Genomic DNA, 22,288 nt, shown 5'->3' on the forward strand with positions numbered 1-22,288 from the left:
GGGTAGATGCATACATGAGTGGACAGACAGACTGATGAATGGACAGGGAGATGGGTGGCTTGGTGGGTATGTGGGTGGGTTGTAGGGTGCGTGGATAGGTGGATGGATGAAAGAACAGACAGGTGGGTAGATACATATGTGGATAGATGATGAGTGGATGGTAGATGAGTAGATAAGTGGGTAGATAGAAGAATAAAAAGGAGGAAAGAAAGAAGGCAGAACAGAAGTGGGGGAGGGGAAGCAGTGAGTGAGAGGAGGGAAAAGCAATAATAAAATCCATTGATGAGCCGGAGAAGTACTCTCAGCGGGCAAATCGGCAGCTCAGCAGGTTCATCTCACAGCGGCTGTGATGATCTGGGAGCTGAGCAAAGAGAAACTCAGCTGCATTTTGTCTTTTAAAGATAGACACAGGCACATCCCTGCCCCACTGCAGAAGCTCAGGCTGGCTCTTCATGCCCCCCTGCCAGGCTGCCAGCCCTGCTTCTCCCAACTGTCTCGAGGGAGCCCGTCTAGGCCAGCCACGCACTAAACTGCCAGGTACTGTATTTCTGAACAAACGCATCTCCTTTACACCACCACGCTCATGGTGGCAGTGGCAGAGAGGACACACCACTGTTCCCTAACCCTGCCACTCAGCTAGGGGTGCGGGGTGGGGGCACAGCCCCTGTTGACTCATTGGGCCCCGCTCGCCATTTCTGTGCTGCACACAGACTCACCTCAGGTCATACTGGCCAATGTGTGCCATGTACTTCCCATGTGCCAGGCCCAGCAAGTCACCCGAGTCTCTCACTCAGTCCTTATGAAAACCCCATACACATGATGCCACAGTCACCCCATTCACAGATGACATCCCAGGTCTTGTAGGTGGCAGGACTGAGATTCCAGTTGCCAGCCACTCAGTGGTCAGGTAAAAGCCTCGGCAGGCTGTGGACAGCGGGAACGGGTTCAAAGCCTTTGCTGTGGGGCCAGGTGCACACCCGTGGTGGCCAGTGGGCCAGGCTGTGGCTTTAACGCAGCAAAGGTCAGTGTTCTGCTGCTGCTGTCCCTATAGACGTGGCCTCCCTCTGCCCCAGGGCCACTTACTCCTTCCCAAGTGTGGGTCACCGGTCAGCAAGCTGGGAAGTGGGTCCTTGGCCAAGAGAGGGTGGAAGGCTCGGTGCAGCACTGCCCTACGCTGAGCAGCAGAACTGGACACTAGGCCAGTGCTGGGAGGTCTAGCGCATGGAAAAGGAAGCCCTCAGGGACTGTGGAGGCGCTGCCCCAGCAGCCTCTGCTGACGTCACCCTTGCATGTCCCCTCTCTGCACTCTGAGTCCCGCCCACCAGTGGCAGCTCCAACAGGTGTGGCAGGTTCCATCTGACAAGCACCCAAAGGCTGGAGCAGGGCAGGGAGCAGCGAGCAGGGTCCACATCACCCTGCACTAAGGCCAACCCACACACGCCTCGCCCCTCTGCTGCACCAAAGCGCTTCCCCACCCAGGGCCAGCTCTGTCACCAGCCTCGCTGCCACATCAACACTGGCATCCCTAAACCAAAAGAAACCAAGCCAGGCCTGAGCGCCCTGGACTCTCCCTCCCCAGGCCAATACTCCCCAGACAGAACAGTCGAGCCCCCTCCCTTCATCCCCCCTTCTTCACCATGAGGAGGGCCAGCCCTGGAGAACCTGCAACCAAGCCCCAGGGAACATCCGAAACGCTCCGGCGCCTGCTGCTCCCGCCTGCCTGATCCCTACATTCAGATGCAACTGGTGGAGATACCGGGATACAGAAATGAGCAAGACCCAGGCCTGCCAGGAGCTCCCAGTGCAGAGATGTGTGTGGGCACACGAGCACACACACACACCCCATGCACCTGCACACACACCCACGTGCACCTGCACACACACACATGCTCATCTACACACACACAGGCACCCATATGCAGCTACACACATATACCCATGTCGCCTGCATGCACCCACGTGCACATACACACCCACATTCATATGCATACCCACATGCACACAGATTTATATGCACATGCACATACATACACCCATATGCTCCTGTACACACACACCCCTGTGCACATGCACATATATGCGCACACCCATACACACGCACCATCTCACACAGTTTGTTCCGTCTAAACTTGGAGGCCCCAGCCACGGCTGGACGGACGCAGAGGAGCGCTAGTGGTGTGAATGAGGCATTAACGGCACAGGGCCTGCCCAAGGCTGTTCCTCACTGAGCTGCCCCTGGCTTGTGCTACTGACCAGGGCAACAGGGGTCTGGGGTGTGGAACAGGTGCCAGATTGATGGAGCAGGCCCGCTGGTGACTCAAGCCTACCCTCTAGAGAGCTGGCTGCTGAGGGGCCAGACCCCAGCCTCAAAGCCCAGCGATCCAAAGGTGGCCTCTTCTGACCTCCCCTCCCAGGGAAGGAGTTTACTCCCCTCCCACTCCCTAAGCAGAGGAGGTTGAACCATTGTAGTAATGAAAGGAAAGAAAAGGAAAAAAGAGTCTCCAACTAGGCTGGCCTGGGGACTCACATGTCATCCTGTCCGCGCACAGCAGACCCACTGAGGACAGGTGGCCAAGACGTTTGATGTCACCAGGTGGGACAATTAAACCCATCCTGCTGGCGGGATGGGCTGCTCAGCGCATAACAACTGCCACCTCCCGTTCCTATCTGCTCTAAGCCCAATTACCTGGAATTGACCAGGCAGCACCAGATGGGAATGGGGGCACCACACCGCTGGATGAGAGAGAACGGGGAGAACCGGGGCGCTGTGCCCGACAGAAGACGACAGAAGCCACAGCAACGTCTTCAAACACAGAGAGCCTCCGGGGAGAAAAGCCCGGGACCCTCGGGGCAGGACACAGTGTTGGCGTGCTGACCCTTCACCTTGGCTCACAGCGTGCACAGCAGGTAACACGTTCGTTCACAGAGGCGTGGGGGCTGCAGAGTCTGCCAGGGCCCGTTCACGGAGCCTCTGGCTGAGGTGCCTCACTTGAGAGGTATTTGGTACTTTGTAGGTGATTCAGAAAGGCAAAACCAGGTTTGGGGGTGGAAGTCAAGGACGCAGCCCTCACCACGAAACAGACAGACTTTTTATCTGAGCCGCCCAGCAAGGAACTGGGTTCCAGTGCTCTCCCGGCCGCTGCAGGAGCAAAGGCTAAAGGGAAAGTCTCTGCACGCCACCTCTGTACCCCAGGAGGGCACCAGCCTCTCTGGCACGAGCTGCATCGTAGGCCTCATTGCCCAGGGCTCCAGGATAAAGCCTGGGGAGACCAACGGGCGGGTTCTCAAAGCCATAACGAAACGCCAGGCCACCGCTTCCAGTTCCTCGTGTTCTGTTGTGCTTAGATTCAATAAGGGTGTGTCTGATATTCTGAGAATTCACTTCAAATGGAAGCAGCAAGTTCCAGCTGACTTCCGGTTTCTCTCACTCCAACCTCAGCCTGACCCCTGTCCCCTGCCTCGCAGCCATCTCAGCAACGCTATTCACAGGAGCCACCAGGTGGGAACAGGCCAAAGGTTCATCACGTGATAAACGGTATGCCAAATACGGCCCGGCGACACCACGGAATGTTTCACAGCCATGAAGAGGAATGACGCGCGGACCGGCTGCGGGTGGCTGAACCGTGAAAGCACGATGTGGAGTGAGATAAGCCATGCACGAAAGGCGCGCGCCACACGGTTCCATGGACATGAACCATCCAGGAAGGGCAGATGCACAGGCAGAGAGCAGGCTGGGCACTGCCTGAGGCCGGGGAGGGCGGCGACCGCGCATGGGGACAGGTTTCTTTCTGGGTGTGAAGATGTTCTGAAAGCAGGTAGAGGTGGCGGTTGCACAATGTTGTGAATGTGCTAAATGCCACTGAGTTGTGTACTTTCAAAGGGTCGCATTTACGTGGTATGAATGTATCTCAATTTTTAAAAGTCAGAAAGCACAAGAGAAGGTAGCAGGGCTAGGCCAGGATGACACAATCAAGGCCAGGATGACACAATCAAAGCCAGGAGCCCAGCCCAGTGAGGAGCCAGAGCCGAGCTCCCCACCAGGACCCCATGCTGGCAGATGCCCCTGACTGGGACCCCATGCTCGTATGTGCCCCCCACCGGGACCCCTTGCTGGTAGGTGCCAAGATATGCCACCTAGCTGGGCCTTCAGGCAGCCTCCTCTCTGCGTCTACTCTAATAGGTCACCAGAGAGTTGCAGAGTTGGTGGCTTCAAGCAACACAGACTCTTACAGTTCAGGGAGTCAGAAGTCTGGAGTGGGTCTTAGAGGCTGGCGTCAAGGTGACAAGGGGCTGATCCCTCTCAGGAGGCTCCAGGGAGAACCTGTCCCTCGCCTTTTCCAGCTTCCGAAGCTGCCTGCATTCCTTGGCCCACAGCCCCATCACTCTTAATTCTGCCTTTGCCGTCACATCTCCTTTATCTCTGACCTTCCTGGCTTCCTCTTACAATTATTCGTATTTATATCTGCAAAAACTCTTTTCCTTGTCTCACTCTCGGGGTTTGGGGCTCAGGACATCAACCTAGCAGGCGGAGGCCTTCACCGAGGACCAGGTGCTGCACGGTGCACAGATGCACGGCAACTCCACGAGGCAGGGCCATGCTCCCAGCCTACAGAAGAAGAGACAAAGGTTCCAAGAGCATCCCTGCCCAGGGTCATTTGGCTGATGGCGGTTTCCTTCATGGGCCCTGACCTCCCAGGCTGAGGGCATCTTTCGGCTTCCTTCTCAGGGAGTCCTATTCTTCACCATGTCCTCCCTCCCAGCCATTCAGTGCTGTGATGGCCCCAAATTAGAATGCCCCCAATCTGGAGGACTAGCTCTGACCACAGCAAATCCACAACCCCACATGCCTCACTGGTGCCTTCCACAAACCCCTCTCCCACTCCACAACCACAACCCTCCCCTTTACCCCCTCCCCGGCACGTTTGATCCCCCAGCTGGCACCAGGGCGGGATTCTTAGATTAAGTCTCCAATTCATCAGCCTCTGAGAAGTATAATTGGGGCTTTTACGGAAAATCAGCTCATTATGCAAAGTGCAAGGGTTGTGAAAATGATTTTTCAAAGGAGCACATCGGGTTCCTATCCAGCCACAAAACGAGGGAGAGGTTCTTCAGGGATGTGGGCTTGGTTTGTGGGTTTTCCAGGAGGAAAGGGTTTGGCTAATTACTAACGCCATAAAACGCTAGAAATGAAACACTTAGTGTCTTGTGAAATGCTGGTGGCTACCCCAGAATGTTCCATTCGCCATGGGAATCTCCACCCATCTGGAGCAAGGTGGGACATTGCTCAGACTTGGCCGCCAAGCAGGGCTGCCTGGGAGGGTGGACTGTCACCTGTCTCCCAAGCTCTCAGGTGAGCATGGGAACCGGTGGAGTCCTGCACTCAACCCCGAGGGCTGTAGAGGGAAAGGACCCGGGAAAAGTCCCAGAGTAGGGCTCAGAGGAGTGGGAGCAGAGGAGAAGCGGGACAGGAAAGCCAGGCCCCGGGGAGGGGGCCCTGCAGAGTCTCCTATGAAGCCCCGCGCTGCGCCCAGGAGCCCTTCCCTTCGGCCTCTCACGTTGGCCTGGCCTGTGTGCAGAAAGCAGTAACTCAGCAGACTTGGGGTACTCAACCCCGCCACACGCCAAAGAAAAGACTGGCTCTTGCTCAGCTCCTAGGAGGTGACCTCTCTCAGTCCTGGGGTGTCTGCCGGATAAGCCCTCCCCAGAAGACCGTCTCTGTATGCGTGGGGCCTTGGGCCACACGGCGTATGCTCGTGATGTGGTTTATGGCTGGCTGTGGGCAGCGCAGGACCAGTGTGGCCTCTGGAGGTGCTGGGGACGGCGTAACCAAGGTGGGTCTCACAGGCATCCCTGACCCAACGGCCACCGACGCAGACCCGTACTCCAGGGCTTAGGTGGGTTTCTGTGCCTGGCGATGTCCTGTGCCTGCTGCCACAAGTGCCTCCCGTCACACCCTGCTGCTGGGAGAACTAAGCGCTGTGCAGAAGGCTCCATGGCGGAGGACAGCCGGAAACCCACGCCCCCATGTCTCCTGGCTCCACCCGGGGCCTTTTGCTGATTTCAGTCTAGATCTTTCTCTGCCGCCCTAATGGCTTCCCCTGGTGAATCTGAGAACCTGAGGATGGTCCTGGGAACCCCACACATACTGTGTGACTGTCACTGAGCGCAGTGAGCCCTTCTCTGGGCCAGGACAGAGCCCGGGGATTTACAGGTCTCACCTGAAATCCGACACACACCCCCAGTGCCTATCCCCATCTCACTGATGTAAAAAGGGAGGCTCGGGAGACACGTCCGGTTCGAGGCCCACAGCTAACCAGGATGCAGGCCTCAGACCTGGGGCCACCCACCCGCAGCCCTGGCTCTTCACACCTCCACTCGGGTCTCCCATGGGGCGGCAGACTTCAGGGCTGGGGTCCGCAATCCCAGTCCAGGGGGCCGCTGTGCCCCCACACTGCCTGGGCAGTTCTCCACCTGAGAGGGAAGAGGGCAGGTTTCCCTCTACATCTGCCAGCCCCAGGGCCAGGGCCAGCAAGCAGCCCTGGGGAGACTGCTCTGCCCGTCCTGGGAGGGGTGACATGAAGCACCAACTGTCCTCTGGGGTTGGTTGGGTGGAGGGGCCAGAGAGGTAGGGGAGGAAGGGGGTGGCCAGGAGGGAGGGTGCCCACCCCGGGCCTCCCCACTCATCAGACGGCAGTACACACACCCAGGACAGAGGTAGGCCCAGCCCTTTGCATGGTCCTCACCACCCTCGAAGCCACCAGTGGGTTCCCCTTGCCACCTGCAAACCCCTAGGGAAACAGGCCCTCAGAGCTGCAGATGGGGCGCCTCACGCTCAAGAGGGCAGGGGTATCCAGAGCCTGACACGGGCACAGCTGTGGCCAAGGCCTGTGTTTAGTTTGCAGCAGGAGCGGGCACACGGCTGTGGGCACCTGCAGCAAGACTGCGCCAATGCCAAGCCGGGCCACCTGCCTCCCCACGAACAGAATCAGGTGACTCGTCTGACGTGGGTCTGCAGCCCCAGGCCTCCAGCTTGCGGAGAATGGCTAATGGATTTGAAGAAGAGATCAAAGTCCAGTATTTCAAGCAGGAGCAATTAAAATGACTGAGTTTTGTTGCATCAATCTCATTCCTGCCTAATAATATGTTTATAAAAACAGGCTTGGAAGTAGAGCCACGTCACTGCCACTACTGGAATGTCAGGGGCTGGCGGGAGGAAGAAGGAACCATCATTTCTGGAAACAAAACTAACAAAAAAATCCACGGTCTCTGTATCCAGAAAGGGTAATTTTTCAAAAAATCAAACGTTTTTTAAACGGTGCCTATCACAGAGTCTGCACCAGCTGGAAACAGCCTGTGCTCCCGGTGGAGGGAAGGGCGGGGCCTCAGAGGCGTCAGTCGCCCTCCTGACGGCACTCAGGGCGGCGGGCACTCAGGGTGGCGGGCACGGGGGTTTTCTTTGACGTCGTTCTTCATACCCAAAATGTGTTCTATCTAAATGTTCTTTTCTACGTGTTTAATATTTAACTTTAAAAGTCTATCCTATGTTTCACCTTGTTTAAAAACCTCAATTCAAAGGAATTTCCATGTCCTCTGAGAATCCAGTAACAGTGGGTTCAGGAATATCTACCCCCACCCAGTGCCTCTGTGAACCTGAGCAAACAGCCCCCACCAAGGGGCAGCTGCACCACGCAAATGCTCCAGCACCATCCTCCTGGGCCCCCCAGCGTGCAGGCACACACAGCAACCCCCACGGGTCACGTCAGGGTGAGGCCCCTTCCCAAAGTCAGGGCACCCTCGTGACGTCACCTGTGCCCAGATGTGACCCTATCTCCTCTGCTCTCAGAGGCCGGGCTCTCTATGCCATCCCAGCCTCCTCACCCTGCTGGCCCCTGTCCTCCCAAGGGCCTCCCAGACACATGTTCCCACCCAGTCGGGAACTTGGTCTCCCTAACCTCAATCTGTGGGTCAGAATCTACAGTGACCAGTTCTCATATGGGCCATTCTATCATCTCACAGACGCCCGAGTGCCCCATCCAAGTGTCAGAGGCTGGAGGCCAGATCACAGGGGTCATGGGACTCTCTGGGGCTGAACTTTGCAGTCCAAGCAGAATAAACAGAGAGTGGAGAAATGCCTTGGGCATGACTTGTCCAGACGCCCTGCACAGAGACCCCCAGCCCTGCAGCCAGGCAAGTCCACCCCACTCCAGCCCACCCCTGCAAACAGACCCAGCTACCTCGTGCTCGCCAGAGCCCCTGGTTCTGATGTGTGGAGAGTGAATTTAGGTAGGCAACGATCTGTGAAAGGATTAATTTGCTGATCTTATTACCTAAATCAAAAGAGATTTTGCAGCTGTCAGTAACATGCTTGCAAGATTTCCCCGGTGTGAGCTGAAGACCCCCCTCCCGTCCCTCACCCTTTCTCCCGCCGCCAGCAGGCGACGTGACAACATGCTGCAAATGTGCGATAAAGACACAGGCAGAGGGCACCTGCTTCAACCCCGGTCTCGGTGACAAGCAGGCTGGCGTCGATGGCGATGAAAGGACCTGGCCTTGGCGGCGCGCTCAGAGGGCTCACCTGATCCCTTTGTTCTGCGCGATGCTGTGCAGCGAGAGCCTCGACACCGCAGAGATGACCTGGGGGAGACAGGAAAGACACTCCTGAAATTTCACAAGAAAACAGACAGAGAAAGACAGCACAGAACTGGGAGGCGGTGTCTTGCAGGACGTCGAGAACTGTTAACTAAGCAGATCGCTTCTGGGGAAGAACACGGCGCAGCGTTTTGGAGGCTAGACACTTGTTTTGCATTTGCTGTGCCAAACTTGTCATTTGGATGCGCTGGTATGTGCTGGGCGCTGCTGTCCTCCCGGCTCCTGTGGCCACGATGTTAACGACTCCTGAGCTGCCTTCTCACCCAGCAAGGGTCTGCCCCGTCAGGCGCTGCCACAGGGCTTCACGATGCCACCCTTATAAAGGGCTCACTCATCCCCCGCTGCTGTTCTGCAAGGTACCATGTGACTAATTACAGCCCATGTTCACAGTAGGTGCCAACCTTCAGAGAAGGGGAAACGGGAGCCCAGAGAGGTCAAGTGACTTGCCCAAAGTCACCCAGCAGCCAGGGCACCACGCAGATGTCCCAGGGTAGTGCCTGCTTCCCTTCCAGCCCTCCCCACTCCGTGACATTTAAACAGGTGCCTAGTTCCATGGAGGGCTTGGGACACAGAAGGACAGGAGCTCCAGGTGCATAGCGGCATGACAGGCTCTCTCCTTGTCTCCCCTGGCCGGCAGATCGGTCAAGAGGAAGGTTTGGCGAGAAGCAGTAGCCGATCCTCCTCCCTCTGCTCCCCATAACCAGCCTGCCCCGTGATGTATGCCAGCCCTGGATAGGCGGGACTCCCCCATCTCCCGGCATCATAAGCCCACAGAGCTACTCCACAGGTCTCCAAAAGGACAGGTGGGCCGGGGACAGGGAGGTGGCTGGCCCAGGGGCACAGGGTGTCACACATGAGAAGGGCAGGAAGCTAACACAATTCATAGGATTAATAGAGCTCCTGCACACCAGACTCGGGCCCCGTGGAGACAGATGCAGCCTCAATGTGGAGACTGCGTGAAGTACGCATGTGAGTTCGTGTGAAAGTTCACGCGAGTGTATGTGCATGTGTGTGGTCGTGTGTGCGTGCTGCTTGCATGTGCTCTGAGTCTGTGTGTGCACTGCATGTCTACACGGCCGTGTGTACATGTGTGTATGTGTGTGTCTGGGGGTGGGGAACAAGGCCCACAACGGCCACGTGCTGAATCCACAGACACCCTCCACTGGGTGCTCCGTCCTCAGAACGCAGCCCAGAGGGCGCTCTGTGAGCCGCACACCAGGAATCCCACAGGGCCGTCCCGAGGTGCGCATTTGCTAGACAGGAAAACCGAGGCTCGGTCACTTGCCCAAAACCCCCAGCCGGGCGCACCCCCGGCCCAGGCTTCCTTTCAGGCTGTTCTGCTTCCAGCAGCAATTTTCAAAACGGGAGAGGAAAGAAAATGAAGCACAGGGCCTGGCAAGCTGGCAGGTTTGGCCCTGAGCCGGCGCTGTGTGCTGTCCTGTACGTGCTGGGGACTCCGGGCCGGCCTCACGGAAGCTAGAGCCATGGAGGGACAGGGTTCTTCTGTGCTTCCGCAGACGAGACTCAATGGGCCGATTCTGCAGCTGGCCCCGCCGCACTCCCATGCCAGTGCTACAAGGGGCCTTTCACAAAGAACGAGCAACTTGGCTTGGCGGGCATTTTTGGCTTTTAAGAGCTCTAAACATTTAGGGCAAACAAAAATTAAAGCAATATTGCTGTATGTCCTTATAGTTCTTTGGAAGAATGTTAGATCTCAAAGGTTTGGCAGCCACAGGGCACTCAAGGCTCCTCACACACCTCCAAGGCAGACGCAGCTAATCAGCTCCTCGGAGAAGCCGCCCCAGGCTCAGAGCCTCCTCCACGGAGCCCCGGCGTTCGGTCAATGATGACACAGGAGAACCTGTTCGTCCACCTGGAATTGGCGCAAAGGCCCCAGGTCGGGTCGTGCAGATGGAACCAGAGACAGAGAGGAGGTGTGGCGGGGGAGCCAGCCAGGGCCAGAACATGGGTCTCCTACGTCCACGCATCTGTGGCTCCTGTGGACAATTTCTATAGCTGCTATGACCGCAGCAGCCTCAGCCCCAAGCTTGGGGCACTTTGCCCCAAGATGACTGTGTCTCGAGTAGCCTCTGAAGGGCTCTGGAGTGCCTGCAGCATCAGATGGCGCAGCTCCTTCAACAGGTTAAGCTAAGCCAGAGGAGCTCCATCGGCCTGAACTTCAGGCTTCCAGGCTGGCACTGGGGACGGGGGGGACCACACCCCAGTGGCCCACGACCCAGGGCAGGTGAAACCCACCGACCTGAAAGGTTAGGAGCAGAAGCCCCTCCCTGCAGGGGAAGGGAGGCCTCACAGTGGCTCCCAGGTTGCCTCTGGCCATGCCCACCCACTCCCAGGACAGAGAGCTGGGTGTCCCCAGGAGCCTGGCTCTCAGGCGATGATCAAACACCCCTTAGCCCACAGCCCCAGCCGACTCTTCTGACAGCGCAAATGGCAAAGGATGACATTTTCCCTACTTTTATTACCCCGTCTGTTCCGAGTCCCAGGTAACAAGCAAATGAAGACGCACTTCCCTCTCTCCCTTTCCTCCCTCCCCACAGCCAGCCAGGGGCAGGAGGAAAGGGGTGTGTGTGCACAGGGACAGGAAACAGGGGAAAGAGGTGCCCCTCAAAAGGACCAGGCCTGCTCCGAGCCCAGCTGCACCCGCCAGCCTCCAAAGCTTCAGCCCTCTACGCAGTTCACTGAAGTCCAGGCCTCACACAGGCCGTGCTCGATGAGACTCACTGAGGAACGAGGTGGGGACTGGAAAGCCCAGAGGGCAGGCTGTGGTGGTTGGGTCTGGATCCTGAATGGCAGCCCTTGCTCCGTCCACACCCAACCACGGCCTGCTCTGACCTCAGGTTCCCAGACACGGGCAGCCCGTCAGCCTCTACACAGCTGCAGCACAGCCTTTTAAAGGTGGCGCTTTTAAAAGTCGCGCTCCAGGCCCCACCCCCTCCTCAGGCTCCGAGGCCTGGGAACCTGCATTTATAGTTCAGGGCCCACATGGCGGGATATGCGGGCTGGCTGGGGCCCTCTTCCCCTAGGGACTGGGTCAAAGCCTGCAGGCGGCCAGGAGCATGCACTGATTGTCCCCTTGTGGGTGCCTCACAGAGCCAGGATCCCTAAAGCCCTCCACACTGGACGGAGAAGCAGAGGGGTCAGGAAGGACGCAGGGAAGGGGACGCGGTCTGTGAGCTCCTCCAGAGTAAGAACTAAGCTGGCTTTGCTGAATGATTTATCTCCAATGTCTTCACGTTGTAGGCCTATCAGCTATAACTCCACCTGAGAAACCTTTAGATCACAGTGACCATAAATGCAAAGCTCCACGCTGCAGGTTCAGCAGAGGATGATAGAAAGCCTCAGTGACCCCAGAGCCCAGACACTGAAAACTCCACGTGACGGGTCCTTCAGCAAAGACTCAGCACTTTTACTTTACTGCACCGAGTTTCCAAACTGAGGACGGAGGTGCCGTGCTCAAAGTACTTGCAAGTTAAATATCCACAATCAAAACTCAAGTCGGGGCCAAGAAGGAGGAGGAAACCTGCAGATTCATTGCCAGACAATCACCTGATCTTGCATGGGCTTCTAGAAAGATCCCAGACGTCCAGCTATTCACAAGGACCTCATCCCGGTCTCTAATGTACCTTCTGCAGTTTCTCTCTGTATCTTCTGCCTCACTTCTTGTTCACACCTCCTGTAATTTCATCCCTCTGTGCTGTAATCTTAGTGACTTCCTCGGTTCTATCTTCTGATTCATTAATTCTCCCTTCAGCTCCACCTAGACTACTATTTAAGACACATACTGAGTTTTTCATTTCACCAACCTCAATTTGCATTTTGAGAATTTCGATTTAGTTCTTTTCTCAAAGTCCATCTGCTCTTTGCGTGCTGCCTGTTTGCTCATCATTTTCTCTTCTTTTCTTTTGCATTCTGTTCCTTTTTTCCAAGAATAGAAATTCTCTCTCGTCGGTTGCATCTGCTAACCCCCTCCCCCATGCTGATTTGTTTCTTTCTGAGCACCAGCTGGCTAGCCTGGTAAACATACATATATTCACGGATTACATGTATTGTGTATAAACACACATATATATCGTTCTGTGCTGTAAGTGCATCTTCAATGGGAGTTGTTTTTCATGGGTGGAGGGAGCCCCCAAGCTCTGAGAGACATGACTGTGAGGCTCTCCTGGTTTCCCCCTGGCTTTCAGGCCCCACCCCAGGCCTGGTGCCAATGCAGGGTGGATCCTGCCAGACTGTTTCCCTGCCCAGCCTGGGACGGTCAGCTGCTTCTGTGCCAGGCCCCAGAGCAGCTCTCTGGTCCCCATTCCATGGCCCTCTCAGGCTTCCGTTCCATCTCCCTCACCTCCACCATGACACAACCCCAGCTGATAGGGCCCAGGCCCCAGGGTGGGCCTGGTTCCAGGCCTCCTAGGAGGTGGGTGGGGAAGCTGGCCTGGCTCTCCTTTCTGGCTTTGACATCCCTCTTGGTTTCTTATCACTGAGGATTTATTTCTGTTTCTAGTTCTAAGCCTAATAATCACGTTTTGATTTGCATTATTTCATTTAAAGACAGATTCTGTCTGGGCGTGGTGGCTCACACCTGTAATCCCAGCACTTTGGGAGGCCAAGGCAGGTGGATCACAAGGTCAGGAGTTCAAGAGCAGCCTGGCCAAGATAGTGAAACCCCATCTCTACTAAAAATACAAAAATTAGCTGGGCATGGTGGCAGACACCTGTAATCCCAGCTACTCGGGAGGCTGAGGCAGAGAATTGCTTGATCCTGGGAGGTGGAGGTTGCAGTGAGCCAAGATCACACCACTGCACTCCAGCCTGGCCCACAGAGTGAGACACCATCTCAAAAAAAAAAAAAAAAAGAGGGGTTCTATGTGTTGGACCAGGGGAGGAGCCCATGCTCACTGACCATTGTGTGTTTCACAGAAATCCCTAGGCCTTCAGCCGTGCAGGAACCCACAAGAACCTCAAGCAAAACAGCCGTCAAATCCCCATGAGCCTTCGGCCCTCGGTGGAGCAAGGCCCGCCCACCCAGCATCAGTCAGGGCGGGGGCGACGACGCTGCAGTGATTGTAGAGGAGCCTACCGATTTGCCATCATGATGGTGTAGATGCTGCGGGTGGTGTTCGTTTAGTGCACGTCGCAGGGTGGCAGCGTGGGATGATGACACGGAAGCAGGAGCTCCGGGCCGCACAGGTTCAGGTTCGAATGTCAGCCTCCCCCTCGGAGCTGGGGCAAGTTCTCAGCCTCCGTGAGCCCCTGTTTCCCCAGCTGTAAAACATGGTCCTAACAGAGGCCTCCTCACAAGGCTGCTGGGGCCTGCAGGTGGACACGCCCCTGGAGGGGACGCAACATCGCCCAGTGAGGACGTGGCCAGGGCTCTGCTGACGACCCCGGCACTCCCTGCAGAGCGGAGCAGGCGTCCATCCACACAGGGGACCACGGGGTCCTCAGAGCAGGTCTGCAGCTGGGCAAGGCAACGCCAACATCAAGGCTCAACACCCAGGGCCCATCACGCCTCCCTCCAGGAAGCCATCTCACCAGGTGGTGCATGCGCAACTCTAGCGTTCTCTTTCTGGTGCCTCAGAGAGACGGAAGCCAAAAACGTACCCCATCACCCTGCACCTGAGCCAGTGAAGCCACTGAGTGCTAGCCCCCATGGTGAGGCCACCAGGGCCCTGGGGAAGCGTGCCACATGCTCTGACAAGGTTTACAAGTCCCCAGCACCCTGCATGCCCCGCTCTGACCCTCATCAGCCTCCAGGAGAACTGGCTTTGCTTAGGGCCTCTGGAGGGAATTCTCCTTTCCAGGACCCCCTGGCAGGGCCAACCATGCCCTCCTGGCTACCACCTACAGTCCCCAATGCGTCAGGTGAAGACAAGAGTAGCAGAGGCCAATGGTTCTCATGCCCCCCATGCCCTGTGCAGTGGAGACCCGAGATGTCCCACCGAACTCTCGCCACCTGGAGCTGGCACACACACACACCTTCTCCCAGGAGGAGCAAGGCTCTGTCGCATCCAGCAACTCATCCACGGTCCTCTAGCAGGACGGCCGAGGACAATGACAGCTGCCAGGAGCAATGGCCCAGTGCAGGGCGGTCCCCCGGCCCCGGCTCAGCTGAGTGCTAGGCTCACAGCAGCCTCCAGCCTCATTTCCCGAACACATGGAAATGAGCCACTCCTCCCACACTGCCTAACGGGAATTGTTCGAACAGAGATCTTAGGTCTCAGGAAGACCTCCCAGCTGTTCCCAACCCAAGTGCACCTCGGACAGAAGGACCGAGAGACTCGCAGTGAGAGAGCCACTGGCTTCTTCATACGATTGTTAACTGTCTTGTTCCATGTTTAAAAGTCCTGTTCGTCTTGAGGAAACGTCCCAAGGTGGCTGTGGGCATCCTCGCTGCCCTCCGTTTTTCTCGATCTAAAGAGCAGTCGGATCCTGACTCAGTCTGACTGCTGTGAGCTGCCCGGGGCACAGGTCTGCGTGGCAACGCAACAGGCAACCTGCCCACAGCACAGCAGGCACCGCATCCCCGCGAGGTGGGGCGTGGCGGGGAGAAGGAAGAGAAATGACTCTGGCCAAGAGATGCTCTGCAAAGGGGGAAGAGCCTGGATTGTCCTGGGTTCAAATCTGCCCCTCCCGGACACCGTGCTGAGGCTCCCTGAGGCTCGGTTGGCTCATCTGTGAAATGGAATAACCGTGTCTACCTGTGCGGCTGCCAGTGGACGAGACAGAGCCTGGCCCAAGCAGGGACTCACGCACAGCTGCGGAAAGGGGACCGTGCCCGACCCGGACAGCCCACGGAGGGATTTACGGGTGCACGTCATCCGCCACTTGAATAAAGAACCAGAAACAGAGAAGTTCTGAGCTCACAGCCAGAAGCACACGTGTTTGCTACGGCTTTAGAAGGAGGAGCTGAGGACCAGTGCTGAAAGGGCAGCGAAAGAGAGGCCCAGAGGAGCAGGAGGGATGGGCAGTGACAGAGATGACTTCTGACTGTCTCTGCCTTTGCCCATCTCTCCTGCTCGGCGGGACTCTCTTGTGACAGCCACATCACTCTGACGGCAGCTGCTGGGGCTGGAGGTCTCCTGGGAAGACGGGGATTCCCTGGGGTCTCCGGACAGCACTGCAGCTTTCACTCCTTGGCCGAAGCCTCCACCTGTCGGAGCGCCACACAGCTGGCTGGTAGCTGTGCCCACCAGAAGGGTGGTGCAGGGTTTGTCCCCCTCTCCTGCTGGGGACATGGGCTGCGGAAGGCCCAGCCCCAGTCACATGGCCTCCTGCCCAGCGTGAACCAGAAGGCAGCCTGAGGACTCACCTACGACCTTTCCTGAGAGCAGGGGTTCCAACTGCCGGTGGTGACCCGCTGGTGCCTCCTGAGCTCAGTTCAAAGGGTCCCAACAGCCTGTCTGAATGAGGTAGGCTGGGACAGGGCAGGACAGAAAGTGCCACAGTCCTAGATTCAGCATGGTTTCATGAAACCTTCGTCTGTTTATAACATATTTACATGTACGCTTGGTCATTACACCAAGTGCCTTCCCAAAAGAACTCGAGCTAGGTGCAGTGGCTCAAACCCGTAATCCCAGCTACAGCCTCATTTGAGATGAGGAGTTTGAGACCAGTCTCAGCAACATGGTGAGTCCCCCTCTCTTTTTCTGAGACAGAGTTTCGCTCTCGTCACCCAGGCTGGGGTGCAATTGTGCCATCTCCGCCCACTGCAACCTCTGCCTCCCAGGCTCAAGCGACTCTCCTGCCTCAGCCTTTTGAGTAGCCAGAGATTACAGGCAAGTGCCACTATGCTTGGCTAATTTTATGTTTTTTAGTAGAGATGGGTTTCACCATGTTGGCCAGGCTGATCTTGAACTCCTAACCTCAGGTGATCCACCCACCTTGGCCTCCCAAACTGCTGGGATTACAGGCACAAACCACCACGCCCAGCCCCAATCTCTTAGACAATGACAACAAAAAGTCGTTAAGGCCAGGTGCAGTGGCTCACACGCGTAATCTCAGTACTTTGGGAGGCCAAGGCAGGAGGACTGTTGGAAGCCAGGGGTCTGAGACCAGCCTGGCAACACAACGAGACTGCATCTCTACAAAAAATTAAAAAATGAAAATAACCAGATGTGGTGGCACGCACCTGTGGTCCTGGCTACTGGGGAGGCTGAGGTGGGAGGATCACAAGCCCAGGAGGTCGAAGCTGCAGTGAGTTAGCATCATGCCACTGACTGCAGCCTGGGCCACACGGTGAAACCCTATCTAAAATGAAATAAAATTAAAAAGAAATTAGGGCCCTGAGCCAGGCTGGCGGCCACGTGATGATGAGCCATCCACCGACCTGGCCTGCTCTCAGAGGCTCTGCTGATCAGAAGAGCTTTCTGGCCCCGACCCTCCTGCCATCGTTAGGAATCAGCAAGAAGGACCTGCACAGACCTGGCCCCAGCCACAGACCTTCCTTATCGGCCATTAACACGCATCAGGAAACACACACACACACACACACACACACGCAGCCCCACAGAGCCAAATGGCAAGATTATCAAACTCATTTAAATACGTTGCCCCGGAAACTCACCTATCTGCCTTGGAAATCTACAGCTACCATTGCTGCATATTCAGAAGCAAATCGTTATAAATTGCCTTCTCTGGCTCAGCCTGTGTTATTCATGTGGAAAGCAAGGTCAGAAAAACTTGGGGTTCTTGCCTTCAGAATGACAAGCGACCATCGAGCAGGGCTAATTACAAAATGTGTACAATCACAGCTTCACATTCAGGTTTCGCAACCAGGAGGAGGCTGGAAAGCAAAAGCAGGAAAGACCCTTCTCGGCCACGGCATTCGGCAAGGGCGGGGCTGTGGGGCCCTTCAATGTCGGAAGCTTGTTCTTGGGAGCGGCAGAGTGCAGGGAGAGAGGTGGGAGCCGCCCCAGGCCCCAGACAGCTGAGCGGCAAAAAGAAAATTGCCACTCACTAGCAGGCAACTGGCAGCACCCCTGGAGGGGACTGCACGGAAGGAGGGTCTGGCTGTCCTCGCAGAGATCAGCCTCAAAAGTCATTTAGAAGGAAAGAAAAAGGTGAGAGCGTCTTCTCGGTAAATAAACAGCTCAGAATTGGCCCACTCCTCCTGGAGCTTTCAGCGTGATGTAAAATGATGCCCAAATATATGCTTCCTCACTATCAGTGGGTCTGGCCCAACACCCTCAAATGCAAGGGTCTGAGAGACCACCTGAGCCTCGGGGACCAGCAACCCGAATCTTTGTGCCTTACGGTCTGCAGGTGCTCCGTGTCTATTACACAGATGGATGAGTGGGTGGGTGGGTGGACAGAAGGATGGGTGGATGGGTGGATGACCAGAGGGGTGGATAGATGGGTAGATGGGTGGGTGGATAGATGGGTAGATGGGTGGGTGGGTGAATGGATGGGTGGGTGCGTGGGTGGATGGGTGGGTGGATGGGTGGGTGGATGGATGGCCAGATGGGTGGATAGATGGGTAGATGAGTGGGTGGGTGGATGGGTGGATAGATGGATGGGTGGATAAATGGGTGGATGGATAAGTGGGTGGGTGGGTGGATGAACAGATGGATGGATGGGCAAATGGGTGGGTGGATGGGTGAATGGATGAATGGAGGGGCGGATGGACAGATGGTAAGTCAGTGTATGGATGGATGGATGGACGCTGACTCAGAGGGATCCCTTTGTCCCAACCCCATATGATGAAGGAAGGAGAGAAGAGAGAGAAGATGAACCGTGCGGGCAGCCTCATTATCTATCCCCCCAAGTCCCTAATACACACTTGACAATTTCTGCACAAATGTCCTCCCTCATGGTTGGTGTCACAACCACTCACCACGGAGGCACCACTGCCCCTATTGTGCAACTTCAACAACCCAAGTTCAGAGACGTAACATGACCTGACCAAGGTCTCACTGCCATGAGAGGCGGCAGCCTGTGTCTGACTCAAAGCCCAGATCCTAACCCCACCACCAACAGAAAGGTATCTGAGAGTCACCACCTGCCCAGGAGCTGGGGCCAGCCCTGCCCCTTCCAAGCCCCCAGAAGGTGGCTCGGGGACAGACCCTCCGGCTAGGCCCTGGCTCCATGGAGTCCTCGCTCCACCCTTCCTCTGAGTGTCTGCCCCTCTGGGAATGAAAGGCTGGGATTCTAGTCTGGAAGCTTCTCCCAGCTGGGATCACATCCAGGAGTCTCAGGCACCAGCACAGACGGCAGACATGAAGATCCTTGTGGGCTCCTCAAAGAGGTGGCTGAGCAGAAGCCCCCAGGTATGGCACAGCTGTGACCTGGACACTGGCCAGGGCCAGCAATGTGGAGAGACTTATCATATGTGAACCATGGCCTCAGTGACCTGGCCAACCCCAAGACGGAAGACAGGAAAGGAGCAGGGGCCAGCCCCAAAGAAAACAGCAAGCCCTGGCTTCCTCCCTGCCACACTCCACTCCCACTGTGCCCCTGGCAGTGTCACCAGCTGGTCATTGAGCCCCCACTGAAGCCATTGGCCTCTGCAGCTGTCTCTGTACAATGTTCCGGGCAGATGCTGCCAATGAAAGCGATCGGCACCCAGGAAGGGAGCGGCACCGCCCTGGGAAACGCCTGGACCGACAGCCTCCGGTCCCCTGAGCACGGACGGCCCACTGTCCCCCGTTCCTAATGCCAGCATGGAAGCCCTGCATCCCAGGGCTGGGTAAAGGCAGACCAGGCACCGGGCGGCAGCTGCTCCCCACCAGGAAATTCTACAGCAATCAGTCGGTCGGGGGAATTTCCCATCCTTCATGGAAGCAGCTTAGCAGCCATCTGGTCCAAATTCTCCAATTTTGACATAGTAAACCTAAAACCCAGCTGGGAGGATGCAAGAGCTCCACAAAGCCCACCCAGCAACTTCCAGGCAGGCCCAGCCTAGAACCGGAGGTTCTCGTTTGGAGCCTGAGGCTCTTCTCTCCTGGACATGGCACCCTCAGCGACAGCTAACCACTCTCTAAGCCTCCTGCCGGCCAGACCTTTCCCAGGTTTATTTCGTGTGATTCCCTCAAAACCCCCCTGAGGCAGTTCTGTGGCTCCCTGGCTTCTGCAGAAGACTCACTAGGGCTGGGACAGACGGCTGGTACCTCTGGCGGCAGAGCTCCGCTCTCCATGCCGCCCTGCCCCGGAGGGCCGGCATTCGTCCTGGATTTGAAGGCGAGGGACAAATCACAGCCTCCAGGCATGAAAGCAAGGTTCCTGAGTGGGGCCCGTAAACCTGTTCCAGCACGACTGTGGCTGGGTAGGCCAGGCCACTCACTGTCTGCGAATGCTGCTCACTCATTCCCCGAGACACTCCCCGGCCCCTCCCGGGCATCACTCAGCGTGGCTGTGGCTGCAGGAGCCAGGCACAGACGGCGCCTCCTTCCCCTGTCCCCCAGGAAAAAGCGGGCATAAAGGTGGGTTCCAGTGTGGGAGGTGTCCTGAACCCGGGCTGCAGATGAGTTGCATCAGTCCCTCTTTAATCAGAGGCAAGGCCAGAGACCACGAGGCGCATGAGTCACTGCCTCGAAGGTACAAGAATCCCACAGGAAGCTCAAGGCGCCCGCCCAGGCCTCGAGGCCAACATGGGGTTACGGGAACAGCACGGCGCAGGGCAGGAGGGAGGGGCTCTGGCCTCCCCTACACCACCCTGCTCTCTACACGGACGCCTCGCCCCCTCCAACAGCCTCCTGCTCTGCTTCTTCCTTGGACTCCTCCCTCTTCCCAGAAGTGGAGACAGTGAACCAAGGGGCTGGAACGCAGGTGTCTACACAGGCGGACTCCCATGTGGGACCCCAGGATCCATCTCCCTCCCCAGCCCACATCTACAGAAAAGCTGTCCGGAGTGGGGAGCAGAGGACTCATGGAGACACTGCTCACCACGTCTGAGCTCCAAGCTGCAAGAGGCCTCGGGGATGACACATGCCCAAAGCCCTCACCTTACACACAGAGAAGGCGGGTCTAGAAACGGAGGTGTCTTGTCCAAGGCCCTGTAGCCGCTCAGGGCAGAGCAGGCCCAGAGAGAACAAGGGTGGGAAAGTGAACAGTCACCATGAAAACAGAATCGCAGGCTCTCCCACGGCTGGCCCCAACTGAGCGCTTCACCTGCATTTCTTTCACAGCCCACAAGCTGTGAACTCACCACACTCAGATCACGCGTGTGCGAGCCAGGGCTCAGGAGGTCACTCAGGGTGGGCTGGAAACCCGGGTCCACAGGGCCAGGGCCGAACTCTCCGTGCCAAGGGCAGACCCAGGTCCCAGCCACTGCCTGGCCTGGCTTCGCAGAGCCAACAGCCCCCACCATGCAGCCCAGAGCCACAGCTCTGAGGGCTATCCACAGCTGATCAGAACGGAGCTCATCAGGCAGAGGGCAGTCCCTCAGCAGGCGGAGGGGGCCCCACAGACATGAGGCAGGCTCTGGGCAACCTGGAATCCTAGTCTGAGAGTCTGAACAGCTCCTGTTCTCAGGCCTTTGGGCTCAGACTGGGACGCACGCCATCAAGCCCCTTGAGTCTCAGGCCTTCGGATCAGGACGGGAGCTGCACCACCAGCCTTCCTGCCCTCCAGGTTCCGAGCAGCTGACTTCAGGATTCTCAGCCCCCAGACCGTGCGAGCCAGTCACTGGTATGAAATCTTCCCATCTACCCATCTGCTATCGGCTCTGCTTCTCTGGAGAACCCTGACAGATACAATATTGGAAACAAGCGTGCATCTCCCCTGGGATGGCCCCGTTCAGGCCTGCCCTGCTCCCACCCTACCCCTACGCCCAGCACACTGACTGCTGCCAGCAGAGGCTCCGTGGAGACAAGAGTGGCAGGGCGACAAGGGACAGGGTGGGTGTAGAGCAAAGACAATCGCCCGGAGGAAGGCTGGCCCACTGGGATTGAGGGAGAGCAGCCAGTCGGCCAAGGCAAGCAGAATGTTCCGGGCAGGGGACGGGCCCACGCGCAGGCCAGACAGCAGCAGTGGCCACAGGGGACTGGGGAGTGGAGGCCTGTAGCGCACAGGGCCAAGGACAGTGGGAGTGCAGGGACAGGCTGGTGTTTGAGAGATGCTTCGGACTGCAAAGAGGAGACAGGCTGGAGGGAGGGCAGGACCGCGGGAGGGTGGTGGCCCCAAGAAGTCTTCTGACGAGGCCGGGCCCAAGACAATGCGGGAAGGCCCAGGCAGGAGGCCGCAGGGATGGGCCAGAGAGGACGCACCCAGAACTGCTTAAGAGGCTGACTGAAGCTGCCTGGGTGCAGGGGTGAGGCATGGAAGATAGAACCATCTCTGTGCTTTCTCCCGGGAGACATAGACAGGGCTGGCCTGAAGAAGGGGGATGATGGGGAGGATGGCCACCAGGCCCTGGACACACAGTGGCCAGCTACGGAGAGGAGGGCAGGGGATGCCAGGACTGGCACCTGGGCCAGGCTGAGCTTAAACCCTGGTGCAGCCCGGGGCAAGTCGCCATGTGCCCCAAGTCTCACTCCCCACCCACCTGGGGAACCGGGAGCCTCAGAGGCACGAGGTTATCGGAGCCACCGCTGCCCCCTTCTGCTTCCACAGAACCCCTGCCCGGCCTGCTAGATCACCTTCTGCCGCCTTCCCCTGACCCCAGTATGCCCTGGCTGTACATGGA

At 57.3% G+C, this 22,288-nt stretch overlaps 1 protein-coding gene across 4 annotated transcripts in view; it reads right to left on the minus strand.

Annotated features, from left to right (window-relative positions):
- The window catches only part of VAV2 (vav guanine nucleotide exchange factor 2), a 227,217-nt gene that overhangs the window by 95,214 nt on the left and 109,715 nt on the right, over positions 1-22,288 (minus strand). For all 4 annotated transcript variants that reach the window (XM_064371734.1, XM_064371732.1, XM_064371733.1 and 1 more), the window contains exon 3: positions 8,576-8,634. In XM_064371734.1, the coding sequence (XP_064227804.1) occupies positions 8,576-8,634 (59 nt within the window). The remainder of the gene's footprint in view (positions 1-8,575; positions 8,635-22,288) is intronic.

This window comes from Aotus nancymaae, unplaced genomic scaffold (genome assembly GCF_030222135.1).
Source record: "Aotus nancymaae isolate 86718 unplaced genomic scaffold, 86718_ANA_hifiasm-v0.15.2.pri h1tg000158l, whole genome shotgun sequence".
NCBI classification, from domain to species: Eukaryota; Metazoa; Chordata; class Mammalia; order Primates; family Aotidae; genus Aotus; species Aotus nancymaae.